Source organism: Leopardus geoffroyi, chromosome X (assembly GCF_018350155.1).
Source record: "Leopardus geoffroyi isolate Oge1 chromosome X, O.geoffroyi_Oge1_pat1.0, whole genome shotgun sequence".
Classification (NCBI taxonomy): domain Eukaryota; kingdom Metazoa; phylum Chordata; class Mammalia; order Carnivora; family Felidae; genus Leopardus; species Leopardus geoffroyi.
Window position 1 is genome coordinate 92,519,250 of NC_059343.1, and position 14,288 is coordinate 92,533,537.

The window sequence follows — 14,288 nt, forward strand, 5'->3', positions numbered from 1 at the left end:
ATGTGAGAAACAGGCATTCTCACACACTGTTGGTAGGAGAGCAATTTGGCAATAGAAATAAAAATTAAATAATGTGCATACTCTATGATTCCATAATCTTCATTACTAAGAATTTCCCTTACAGATATAATCACACAAGTGTTCAAAGACACAAATGCATGCACACACACGGGTATTCATCACAGTAGTGTTTAGAAAAAAGCAAAATTCAAAAACCTAAATCAAAAATCAAAAACCTAAATATTCTTGAACAATTTAAGAGTTCATTAATAGAGGACCGGTTAAAGAAATATGGCACATTTGTATGATATAATGCAATATTGCCATTAAAAAGATTATGGTAAAGATAAATACCTTCAGAGGGTAAGATGTCCACCGTGTGTCGTTAAAGAAAAAGAAGCAAGTTGCAGAGCATTCGTGCAAAGAAGTCTGTGTGTGTGTGTGTGTGTTTGTGTATATGTTTGTTTGAATATGCACAGATAATACCTAGGAGGACACACCTATATTGTTCATAATGATGACTTCTAGGGAGTGAGTTTTGAGAGTAACAACATGTATTATTTTTACAACAAAAACTTTAAAATGAGCATGGCTGTGGAGAAGGGTGGTGGTGGCCTGGGGCCTGGATGCTTGAATAACCTCAGTTTGAGAGTTGAGAAATAATGGAGGGGGAAAGGGAGAAAACTGCTTGAGTAAATAGGGCACATATTCATTTTGCTTGGGTAGACGGAGCCCAAACTGCTCTACATTCTGGCTGCCTAGTAGGGCTTGACGCCTTCCCCATTTAGGCCCATTGGCAGGTGAGAAGAGACTATCAGGCCGTTCGATGACAAGGGGATGGATTGGAGGAGCTCGAGGCCATTTTTAGCTCCACAGTTCTATCCACAATTCTCATATAGATAACGGAGCTGATGTTGCCCAACATCAAATCACTCCCGGTTGCCCTTGAAGAGCAGAAGAGCAGAGGAGGATTCACAAATTCCACTCTCCAGCTGCAGAAGTGTTTGCTCTGGGTTATCACCCCCCTTTTCTGGAGGAGAGTTAAAGGAGGTAGACTCACAGGAGATTTGTCAATGGTACCATGTTCCTCTCCCTTCTCTGACTTGTATTTCTTTGGACAGTTCTTTCAGTGCCTTTTTCTTACCTGGCTCACAGCCCCCCCCCCCCGCCCCCACTTTTTTTTTTTTTTTAAACGAACGGACTGGCAATAATAATCCACTGATAGTATGGTGAAACAAGCTTTCCTTTATTCATGATCCTGATTACCTTCCTCGTAGGGAGGACTTCAGAGGGCTGACATACTTTTTTAGAATAGAGAATAGCTGCCAGATTAGGGTCATTTAATCCTGCCAATGGCAACCAAGCGTACGTTTACCAGCAGGTGCCTGAAATCCAGGCCCTCACTAAGGTGGCTGTCCTTCTGACTCTGGAGAGTTTCTTCTGGTAGAAGAAACCACTTTCATTAACATGTGTTGTCTGTTGGACTCACTCTGCCTCCAAGCTTAGGCCTGGATTTATCAGTGACAATTCAGCATGAATTGCCAACCCTCTCTCCTCAAACCTTCAACCCTGCACCCACATTTTGAAATTTATTCTATAGGAAATAAGGAGGAATGTTGACCATTTGAGTAACATGATCAGATACTAGTGCTTGGGTACATACAGTACTTTCTTACCTCTAACAGCACTTATATTTTGACTAATTGTTGATAGGTTTGCCTCCTCTCTTCAATTAAGTTATTGAAAGGGACTTAGTACTCAACTTGGTGTGGTGGCTGAAAGAGGGTTAAGATGAAGACAACGGCACGGTTTCGAATCTAGAACACTGGAAGGATGACGGGAGGGATATGGGTGCCATCACCTGAGAGAGGATACACTGGATGCCGAGGAGGACCTAGAGGGCAAAGTGAGGCTAGCGCTGGCATTAAGAACACAGAATCTGCAGCCATGCTGCCTCAGTTTGAATCCCAGTTGGTCTACTTACTAGCTGCATAAGCTTGGGAAAGCTATTTAGCCTCTTTGTGCCTTAACGCACCCATTTGTAAAAATGAGTAATAGAATTATCTCGCAGGATGGCTGTGAGTATCAGACAAGTGAATGTAGCTTATGTACGTAGAATGGTGCCTGGCACACAGTAAGTGCAAATTGGTGCTTACTATTTTTATTATTGGACGTAGTGAATTTTATTTTATATTTTTAAAAAAATTTTTAAAAAGATTATTTTTGAGAGACAGAGAGAGTGAGTGGGGGAAAGAGAGAGGGAGAGAGAGAACCCAAGCTGGATCCACACCATCAGTGCAGAGCCCGATGTGGGGCTCGAACCCCCAAACCACAAGACCATGACCTGAGCTGAAACCAAGAGTCAGATGCTTAACCGACTGAGCCACCCAGGTGCCCCTAGACATAGTGAATTTTAAATTTTTTTTCAACGTTTATTTATTTTTGGGACAGAGAGAGACAGAGCATGAACGGGGGAGGGGCAGAGAGAGAGAGGGAGACACAGAATCGGAAACAGGCTCCAGGCTCTGAGCCATCAGCCCAGAGCCCGACGCGGGGCTCGAAATCACGGACCGCGAGATCGTGACCTGGCTGAAGTCGGACGCTTAACGGACTGCGCCACCCAGGTGCCCCAAGACATAGTGAATTTTAAATGTTTGGGGTACATCTAGGCGGGCATGTCTAGCTGAAACTTGGGAAATAAATTATAGATCACATGATAGATATTGAGCTACAAAGGGAGAAGTGATAGAACTCCAGGCAGCACCAGTATTGAAGGAAGAAAAAAATAGGGATTCTGAAAAAGAGACTGAAAGGCAGTGGGCAGAGAAGGAGGAGGAACCATGTAGGCATGATATCATGGAAGCTACGAAAGTCGTCAGCCAATGAGATTAAAGTGGGACACCAACATTGGCACTGTGCGTATGGAGAGGGACTGGAAGAGAGGAGGGAGAGAATGTCATTTGGGGAAGTAGATAGATGAAAGGGGAAAGAGTCAAAGATCCGTATGGCCAGCTCCTCACAAATACTTGCTGAGGGGTAGCACTGTTCAACCAGTCCCCTGGGTTATCGGTGGGTCCAGCTTCTTTTGTTGTTTGTTTGTTTACTTACTTATTTATTTCGAGAGACAGAGTATGAGTGGGGAGGGGCAGAGAGAGAAGGAGAGAGAATCCAAGCAGGCTCCACACTCAGTGCAGAGCCTGACGGGGGACTCCATCTCATGAACTGTGAGATCATGACCTAAGCCAAAATCAAGAGTTGGACACCTAACTGACTGAGCCACCCAGGCACCCCTCTGGCTTCATCCCATTTCAGTCCCCTCTGCCCCAGCTTCCAGTCAGAGGACCAGTGACAATGAGCTGGGATGATGGTGACTATTCACCAAGGTCCCAACTAAGGAGTGGTTCAACCAGTGACCACAGACTAATTCCCCTCTACTCCAACTAGGATCAGAGAAAAAAAGAAGGAGGGCAGATACAAGAGCACAGGAACCCAACAACTGCTGTTTATGATAAGACTCAGGGCATACCTGGCCCAGTGCCCTGACTCTGAGTGAGGTATTTGGCACCTTCCATCATGAGGGTAATGGCGTCCCAAGCACTGCTTCATCACCAACCCTTCACTCCAGCAGCCACTGTGAACAGGCCACCGTCATTCCAACTCCCCCAACATTACTCATTCACTTCCCCCTGACCAGCGTGCCATCCCTTTCTTCCTTTCCAGCTCAAAGCCTATTTCTTAAAAATGTTCCTCCCTTAAAACCTCTGTGTCTACTTGTGTCTGGAGTGTCTTCCTGTATTGTCCACATCACACATTTTAGATGATGTAGCATACATTTGCTTGCACTGTTCTATTTCTGTCCCGTGGCTTTTGTTGGCATATGGAAAGGCACAGTAACAAGGTAGTGTTTGGTGCACTGGGATAGGACAGCTGGGAAGGGAGATGGAAGGAGAGCTCTGAGTTTTGCACCGATATTTCACACTTGAACTAATTTGCAACAAGAGGTATAAGCTGGAAAAACCAATAGCAGTGAGGAGAGGAGCCTGGGGGTGAAAAGGAGACAAACATTGGCTGCCTTTTAGACAACTGAACATATTAGGTGAAGGCGGGGGGGAGAATATCACACGCAGATGAGATATACCTGCCCTAGGACAGAGGAGAATAAGAAACTTCTTAACTGGACATATGTATGTCGACCATGAGTGTAAAGCTGTAGAAAGGAAGCCCTGAGTTGGTGGTAACCCTGAAGGGAGGGGGGGAAGGAGCATGGCTAAAAAGTCGCATGTGTTTTTATTTAGTGATTTACTTTTTACACTACTTTAGGGATTCTTCTTTGTGAGGTGTTATGCAGCCAGCTCCCTTGGGCTTCTTGAAACCAGGTTTAAGTAATTATGTTTTTTTTTTTCTTTCTGAGAGGTGAATATCACTATCATATCTTTTGTGTCCCTTGGAACACAGAAGGCCGTGCTCACTAAGAGGGGCAGGGGCTGGTTGGACACCATGTGCATGTCTGTTCTCCACAAGAATCTATAAATTTCTTGAGGGCACTAACTGTATCTTTCAGTTTTACTGTGAGGCATATAATTAGCAGTCAAAAATACTTAGACAATTGAATTGAACTGAAGAGAGTTAATCATTTGCTGAAACTCTGTCATCAATGAGTTGTTCCAGAGAGACACCACTTGGAGCTGCTTTGTTTATTTTCAGCTTTGTTGTAATTGTCACCACTTCTGATGATCCCTCAGAGGCAGAGCGGAGTAGTAGAAAGAGTGGCTTGGGAGACAGGAAGCATTTGTGCCAGTTTGGACTCAGCTAAGTGACCTTGGACATGTTAATTTCAGACCACATGATTTTCAAACTCTCTATAGTTCTGCTCTGTGAGTGCAGTAGGCCTTGTCTACTGAAAATCAACAAAGATACACGAGAGGAAGTAACTCAGTTTGTCAGCTTGGCCACTATGATGTGATGCAGTCATTTTGAAATTTTCTTCCAAAGAAGTCGTTGATTTCTTTTTTTTAAAGTTTATTCATATATTTAGAGAGAGAGAAAGAGGGAGAGAGAGAGTCCCAAGCAGGCTCCAAGCTGTCAGCGCAGAGCCCGAAGTGGGGCTCGAACTCATGAACTGTGAGATCACGACCCGAGCTGAAATCAGGAGTTGGACATTCAACCAACTGAGCCACCCAGATGCCTTGGCTGATTTATTTTCTTGAGTTGATTGACACACCCCATGTTTTTGATCTAGAACTTTTTTGATCTAGAACTTTGATTTTGGAATGAAAATCAGAGAATGAAAGCTGTTACTCAAATTACTATAAAGGTAGATACCTACTGTTGGGCAAGTCAGGTAACAAAGAGTTAATAATGTTACTACTATTCTGTATTAATGCTAATGATATGGGTATTATATAGCAAATGCTATGGATCACAAATTATGCCAAATGTTCAAAAATAGTTCTCACGTAAATCTTGCAACAATCTGTGACACGGGCAATATCATTATCCCCGTTATACAGGTAAGAAAACTGATGCTGAGTCACAGTGGACAACTTTTTCAAGGTCACTCAGTCTGAACTCTCAGCTCTGATGTGCTAGTGGGTGCTTAATACATTTAAAAAACAATGAGTAAATAAGATTAGCTAGCATGTGATATCAGCATGGTTTCAGCTAGTAGAAGTAGGAGCAGTATTAGCTACTTACTCATCGAGTGTTTACTCTGTGTCAGGCACTGTTGTAAGTAATATATGTGCATTAGTCCACTTAATTCCAGCTATCACTCTACGAAGTGGACTCCATTATTGTTCTCCTTTACAGACGAAAAAACTGAGGTCTGGAGAGATTAAGGAAACCTATCCAATAAACGGCAATTCTCTCCTTTACTTTCTGCTCTCATATTGAGTGTTGGAGATTTAGAGGTTAGACTCTTTAGGTCCTCTCTCTGTGCCTCAGTCACCTTTGCCCAGGCCCTCAGGGGGCCCCTCCACACTGTGCAATCTCTCCCTGAGACCAAGAGGCAGGCAGGAGAAGGGAGTAAATGTAGTGTCTCATTGCTGATTTTCTACAATCTTAACACAAACACTTATCAGTGTTGTTGAAACTTAATCTCACTAGCTCATCTGTGAGACCAATTTTAATTTGGAGCCATCTGCCACAGACAAATGAGTAATTATGGCAGAGCCCAGAGGGGTGGGCCTTGGGGAGAAGGTTGGCTTAGCCTCTTTCCGCCTGCCTGCACTGACGCAAGTGACCAAGAAAGAAAATTCTTTGGGTGGGCTGTTGATGCAAAGGCCAGCAGTTCTACTTCCCTGTTGCTTAAATCCTTAGACACCACTGAACAAGGAGGGATGACTTTGAGGTCATACAGCTTGCCTAACAGCAGAAGGGAGACCATTGTCATTAAGGCCGGGCAGAAGGAGGTAATCTGCGAACTGAGCCAGCCCGCTCACCAGCCTCTCTCTCATTGTATTAGTCGTTCCTTGTGATGAGTGCCACTTGCCAGCTGGTCTCTCCACACAATATGACCGGCTAAGTCAAATTGATAGAGTGAGGCTGAAAATAATAGTCATTGACCTCTGTCTAGCATTTAAATTTATTTTCAAAAGACTTTAATGTACCTTATTTCATCCTAATGACAAGCCCCTAGATTAGGTATTGTTCCCTTCATTTTATACATGAGGAAATTTAGTCGTAGGGTGATTCTGTAACTGGACAGGTGTAAAACACCTTGGGTCTTGCCCAAGGTCATCCTGTTAGCTGCAAGCTGGTTAGTACCTCAAACTCTGAATTAGACTCTGTCATCCTGTCTTCTAGACGAGTGGCTGTCCAGCTATGCTTGCTCCTCAGGGACCACGGAGGGATAGGAGTGTGTGTGTGTGTGTGTGTGTGTGTGTGTGTGTGAACAAGTGGGGCTTTGGGCCCTGATCTGCACTTAAACTAGGCCAGCTCTGCTTGGGTCTGTTTGCCTATTTTACTTCTGGGAAGGATTTCATTTAATGAAAGGCTCTGCTTCTGAAAATGTCTGAAAACCACTTGCCTAGTAGTATTTCTCATGGAGAGTTTAGTGGGTTGAATGGAGTCCCCTCAAAAGATATACTCACCTCTTAACCCCCAGTACCTATGAATGTGACCTTATTTAGAAAAAGGGTCTTTGCAGATGTCAAGTTAAAATGAGGTCAGCGTGCATTAGGGTGGGCCCTAAATCAATGACTGGTGTCTTAGAAAGGAGAGGGGGATCAGGACCCAGAGACACAAGGAAAAGACACGGAGGAGAACTCTGTGCGACGATGGAGGCAGAGATTGGAGTGATGCGGTTACAAGTGAAGGCATGGAACAGATTCTCTTTTAGGGCCTCCAGGAGGAACCAGCCCTGTCAATACCTTTATTTCAGACTTCTGGCTTCCTGAACCATGAGAGAATGCATTTCTTTTATTTTAAGCTTCCCAGTTAGTGGGAATTTGTTATAGCAGCCTAGGAAACAGATACAGAGAAGTCCATAGACCTTTTACCTAGAAATGGGTGAGGGCGGGCTTATTAAAATGCTGGTTCCGGGCTCCAACCCCAAGGCTCTGAACCTGTAGGGGCTCAAGAGTCTGTATTTTGACAAGTTCGCCATATGCACAATGATTAATCTTTGAGCTGGTTTTGACCATACACAGGTACAAGACTCTGCTCCCAGAGTCAGTGCGCCAAAGGAAAAAGGCTTGATGTACAAGAAATAGGCTGGTATTAAGCCTTCTGTAGTGCAAAAATTTTGAATTCTGAGAATTATTTAAGAGTGTTTACCCTAAGGAGTCACAAAATCTGCCAAGAGAGTCAGATTTTTGGAGCAGCCAGAAGACCTCAGAACAACACACACACACACACACACACACACACACGCACACATGCACACATGCAGTCTTATACTTGTCTGGTGCAGAGAATTCTGATAAAGCATCACCATTTTGACTTTAAGATTTGGTCCCTATTAAAAATGCAGTTTTCCATGTGAGTGCTGATACTTGAAGCCAGTGTCAGACATTTATGCCTCGCCTTTGATCTTTACCTGAGAGCACTTTTGATAGGCTAGAAGAGGGAGAAGAGCAGGATGGGCTGAGCAGAGGGGGTCTCATTGCCAGCCTGAGGCCAAGCCCTTTGCCAAGTAAAGCCAAAGAGGGCCCCAGTTTATCCATCCAAGACTGATGGAGGTCAGCTGTGCCCAATCTCTTGGCGACATGGAGGAGGGCCAGTGAAAAAGGCCAGGTGTTTGGCTTCTGGGTGTGGGAGGGGCACCTTCCTGGGAGTGGCCTATCCAGCCGGACCTGCGGTCCTTCAGGAGGCCTGTGTTTGCTCACATCCCTGATTTGCTCCCAGGTAAACAAATCCTGATTCTATTTCCCAGAAAGGCAGAACTTCAGCACGGTGGCGGCCTGTTGTTATAGTTACTGACATATGACTTGCCACAGTGATTGTCAGAGCAATGGGAGAAAATAAAATTTAGCAGAGGCTGGTGGTGGGGGTTGGGAGAGAGAGAGGAGGAAGGGAAATCTGCCAAAAAGACTTGGAGCTGGGGCCGATGGCTGTGTGCCTTTGTACATATGGTATGATATTCAAGTATGGACAAAGGAGGTCTTACACTGGCGGTGTCTGAAAGGATCTTGGGAAAAGACAGCCTGTCCCAAACAGCTTCACCCCTGTTCCATACGCCTGACATTTCACCATTAGTGGTTCATTCCTGTGAGTTAAGCTCTGCCTTTCTCCAGGGGAGGTCACGCCTTAGATTGTACCCTGGAGTGAGTTTTCCTTAGATTGTACCCTGGAGTGGTGCCTTTCTTCCCCAGAGTTTGCCAGGGCACTGGGGAAAGATGGGGGAAATGGGGGTCATCAAATAAAGACATGGCCTGTTTTCAAAACTCTGAAAGTATTGCTAGTCCCCTCTTTGGAAACCCCCTGTGCTCTGCTCTCTTTCGCAACAGTTATGAAGCTGAACGTGCAGGATGTCTGAGAGATACACATAGCTCTTCCTTATTCATCAGCAAATATTTATCTATCACCCATTATATACTAGGCATTGGGTTAGGTACTACTGGGGGAAACATGGAAACAGTTGGGTATTAGATTATGCCTGACATTTAAGAAACAATCTAGTTACAGAGACCAGACATTTACACAAGTGAGGCTGACCAATAGTACACAGTTGTGTGTGAGTGGTGTCAAAGGAAGGATAGAGCTAATGACTGCATAATCTCAGGGGTGGGCAAGATCATCACAGGGTAGGGTGTCTGGGTAAGCCTTAGTTCAGAGTAATGCAGTTTTTAAAACATTTTTTTAATGTTTATATTTGAGAGAGAGAGAGAGAGAGAGAGAGAGAGAGAGAGAGAGAATGACAGTGCACGAGCGGGGGAGGGGCAGGGAGAGATGGAGACAGAATCGGAAGCAGGCGCCAGGCTCCGAGCTGTGAGCACAGAGCCCAATGCGGGGTTCGAATCCACAAACTGTGAGGTCATGACCTGAGCCGAAACTGGATGCTTAACCGACTGAGCCCCCCAGGCGCCCCCAGAGTAATGCAGTTAAATCACTCCGACCCTTAGCAGGGCTGTGGTGAGATGGGGCAGAGAACAAATCAGTTTTGATAGGAATGGTGATGTGGACTCAGTAGGGAACATATTCATACCTCTCTGCTTTGCTCTTCATCCAAATTCTGGCCTGTCCTGTCCAGAGAGCTCTTGATCCTTCACGGGTCTACCCTGTCTCAGAACTCTGTTCTGCGAATCCCAAGACTTAGATGGCCACAGAAGCAGTATAGCCAAGTGGTTAAGAGGGTAGGTTTAGGGGTTAGGTGGCCTGGGTTTGAATCCTGGCTCTGACACTGAACTGTGATCTTGGACAACTGATTTAACCGTGACTCAATTCTTCTCATGGGTAGAATGGGGGCAGTAATAATAGTGTCTACCTAACCGAGGTGCTGGGGGGATTAAATGAGCCAAGTGGTGTAAGTTACTTAGCATGGTGCTGGCTGCCTACTATTTGTTCATGAAATAAGTGTTTATTGAGTGCCCGTGATATTGCAGGCACTTTCATAGTGTGGGGTTACAGCTGCGCTGTATTAAATGCTGGTGGAGAACAGAGGCATTCAGGCCCTTTATTCAAGGAACTTTTCATCTACTGTCTTTCTTCCTGTTCTATCCATTCCAATTCTTAGTCTGAGAGTTATCACTTAAGTACTTTCATTCTTTTTGTTTAACCGGGCAGGCAAACAGTAAAGCTCCACTTCCCTTTAAGCCGAGCTTTGGCCATGACCCATAAGGTTTGATCTGAAGTGTTCTCATTATCTGAGCACTTTGCAGTTTGGGGCTTGATTTTTACTATTTTATTGCTTTTTAAATTATTAAAATTTAAAAAAATGTTTATTTATTTTTGAGAGACAGAGAGAGATAGCCTGAACGGGGGAGGGGCACAGAGAGAGAGGAAGACCCAGAATCCAAAGCAGGCTCCAGGCTCTGAGCTGTCAGCACCGAGCCCGACGCGGGGCTCGAACTCACGAGCCGTGAGATCATGACCTGAGCCGAAATCGGACGTTGGGCCAACTGAGCCACCCAGGCGCCACTATTTGTTTTGTTTTTTGTTTTTGCTTTTTAATGCATTGTCGTATTCCATGTTTGATGATACTGTATTTTCTTTGTCCCTACTATATCTTTCTCCCTACTTCGTCCCTACTATGCTCCAAAGGAAGAGAGTGGAGAGACCTGTCTGACTTGAGGGGTTTAGGAGAAACCTGCAGGAGACAGGACATGAAAAGACCATTACTGAAGGGTATTGAGCGCTAGGCTTCATGCACTGGTTTCTCTTCTAATGACAGCTTGTAGTCACTGAAAGGGTGGGTAACAATGGCAGGATTGTTATGCTGTGCTGTGAAGAATAAGCCGACATCGTTGTCCAGGAAGGCTTGTGAGAAAGCAAGGGGCTATCGGCAGAGAATCCAGTTAGAAGATTTTCATGTCAGTCTGGGGCAGTGATTCTGAAAGCTGAGTGTGCATCAGGATCCCCTGGAGGGGTGGTCAACACACAGCTTGGTAGGCCTCACCCCCAGAGATTCTGATTCAGAATTTGCATTTGCATTTCTAACAAGTTCCCCTGGTGATGCTAATGCTGCTGGTCCAAGAACCACACTTTGAGAATCCCTCAGCTAGGAGGGAGATGATGAGGAACACAGGGAGAGTGGTGGGAGGAAAGAAAGTATGTAAGAGATTGGAGCAAAAGAAACCACAGGGCTTGGGGACTGGACATAGAGGCGGGGAAGGGGAAGAACTCAAAGATGACTCCAGAGTATTAAACCTAAGTGCTTTGGAGGATAGGAGAGTCACAGAGGCAACCCCCCAAACATTTAGGGGTGGAATGTAGTCATATCACAGGTACTGGGAAAATACATGAACCCCTATATCCATTTGCACGTGCACCACAGTATTCACATTTAAAGGTCTTCTGTCATTGTCCGGGAGAGAGACCGGTGAGAAGGAAAACTCCCAGGTCTGTGGTTGGCCTCTTCTTTTCTAGATTGTAACCTTTGAGTAGAGGAAGAAAATGAGGCTAGAGAGCAGAGGCCAGGGAGGGTAGAAGGAGCTTGGATGTTCTGGAAATGGAGAGCACACATCTGGGTTGCCACGTATTGAATGTATATGGGCAAATGCTCACAAAGAAAAGGCAAATGAGGAAGACCTAGTGTGGGCCACGCAGGGTCGCTCTAGGATGCCACCTGAGATCACTGATGCGATTTCTGAGAGCAGAGGGTTGCCATGCTAGGGCTACTTAATGCCAGCCTACCTAACCTTCCCTATTTTCAAGGCTTCTGATCCCGGGGCCTTATTGTTCCCGGCTATTTCCCAGCCTGTAGGGATTTCTCTTACCTGCTTCTCTCCACTGGGCCGCCTGTAGCTGAGCAGAAGCTCCACAGCGCCCACCACCTCCTTGCGGATGGCGTAGAGCAATGCATCGCCTACATACACGCTGTGGTTCAGCAGTAGCTCCATGATCTCCAAATTCTCATTCTCAATGGCAATGAGCAGGGCGCTCCGGCCCAGAGGATCCATGCAGTTGATGTTGACATTGTAGTAGATCTCAGCCTCCTGTAGGGCCTGCTTCACGGTGGCATAGTCCCCCTTCTCCACAGCATTGAGGAACGCCTTCTCTTCTGCAGAGAGCTCTGTCTCAGCCCTCACGATTTGCAGGGGGATGCGGTCTCTGTAAGGTGAGTAGTTGACTTTTTTGTAGTACAGTTGGGCCATGGTTCATAGCAACTTAGCAACCTGAGTGAGAGAGAGGGAGACCAAAGAGATGCTTAGGTGCCTGAAGGTTTCAACTGGTCAGTTTATGGAGGCAGCATGGCTAAGCGGTTGGAAAATCCTCAACTGTTTTCCCCCCACGATCTTTCTCTTCTTGCAAAGTGGTATAGCAAAAGAAGCCCAGACATTTGGGTTCAAATCCTGGGTTCAAATCCTGCCTTTTCCAGCTCCGTGACCTTGGATAAGTTGCTCAAGCCCATTGTGCTTCGGTCTATTATTATTAATGTTATCAATATATTAATAGCATTAGTGGCAGTTATCATTTAGTTACAGCTCACTGTGAACCAGGCTCTGTGCTAAAGAATTCCTTCCTCATAAAGCTATTGTGAGAGTCAAATGAGATAATATACTATCAGAGCAACTGGCAGGGTGTAAACCTCCCAAGACATGGCACAAATTAATTCCTCCCTTCCCTTCTGCTGTCTGAAGATACTCATGATAATACTGCTGATTGTCAGAGCGACCACTGGCCAATTTTCTTTAGACCCTGGGCCTATGGGCCAGTGCTAATTTTCAGTGTCACATTGCAGCTTCCCCAGATGTAGACCCTGTATTAAAATCCAGTTTTCATGCTACCTGAAGCCCTGCTTTTTGCTGCTTCTCAGTGGGGAATGGGTATTGGCTCTGATAGGCCAAAGTCACATACTCCCTCTGCCGATTCATGATTTTTCCTCTACCGCTCGAAACCAAGGAGCTTATGGATCCGATAATCTGTTCGATTCAGTTCTGAGAAGAGAACGGTCTGTTTTACATGCACCACATCTAAAGCCCGATTTCAATGGAAGTGATTTTAAAGTAAAACCTATTACTGAATTCCTACAATGTGTTTAACTTTCTCCGGGAAACCAAGAAAAAAAGACAGTTTTGGCCTTCAGTTGCATAGAATGAATGGCAGTATAGAGTTCTTGCCTCTATACTGTTTCAGATCAAATTCATGCACATTCCTCACTGACCTCCTCCTACTAGCCCTGTGAGATAGGAATGCTTATTCTCCCCAGGGGAGAAGATGAGGCTCAGATCCATAAGGTGATTGGCTCCCCTTTCCCTCCCACCCCGGGGACCTCCAGGACCCTCTGGAGGCTGAGTTTGGCGGGACCCACTGAAGTGTCTCATTACCGAAGTATTTTGCCAGCAAAAGGAAATGGAAATGTGATAAAGGGCCACTTGTGTCATCTGCTGGGTGGAAGAGAAGATGAAGACATGACATATGCCTCAGTCTTCCAGGTAATTACATCCCTGCTTTGGCAAAGGGAGAAGCATATATTATACCAAGTGGCATTTGCAATTCATGTGCCTGTGGTCTTCTGGGAAGTTAGTATTTGAAGGTGAGTGTCACCTCATACCCTGAACAGGCCCAAAGGACAAATTTCTCTCTGCATCCACATCTCTGTTTGGCTGTCTTGATATGCACTGATATTCTGTGCTACTTTCAAGTAACTCAGCAGTGGCTGAGGAAAGTGGCACTTAGAGTAAGCATTTGTCACTAAACAGCTAATGACTTTAATAATCCTAATTGTAGACTGCCTCCCCGCCTCCCCATCTCCATTATAAACAAAAAGAGGGGAGGAAGAAGAGACAGTGTGATCTCCTGAAGAGAGACTCAACAACTGGATTCAGTTTATATTTATTTATATTTATTTTATTTATCTGTATTTATTTATTTATATATATTTATGTATTTATTTATATTATATGAACACGCCAGAAGCCATCAGTAGGCCTAGTGCTGTGCTAGTCACTTGGAGAGGGTATGAAAGAATAGGTGCATGCCTTCGTCTCTCGCCTAAACCATTCCACAACCTTACAATTGATCATCCTGACTCCATTCTTTCCCCCTCCACGGAGCCTCCCGCACCATCCCCAAGTTATCCCGTAAAACACAAATCTGGTTCCATTTCGCTCTTCCTTGATTAGTTGTGATGAACTCAACATTCCTTTCTGAGTTCTACTTGGTTTTGGTTCATGTGTTTACCTCTC

The 14,288-nt window shown here is 45.1% G+C and overlaps 1 protein-coding gene across 1 annotated transcript in view; it reads right to left on the reverse strand.

Moving 5' to 3' along the window:
* TRPC5 (transient receptor potential cation channel subfamily C member 5) overlaps window positions 1-14,288 on the reverse strand; it is a 267,909-nt gene that overhangs the window by 123,556 nt on the left and 130,065 nt on the right. The window contains exon 3 of the mRNA XM_045471374.1: window positions 11,877-12,275. Coding sequence (XP_045327330.1) covers window positions 11,877-12,254 — 378 coding nt within the window. The 5' untranslated portion in view covers window positions 12,255-12,275. The remainder of the gene's footprint in view (window positions 1-11,876; window positions 12,276-14,288) is intronic.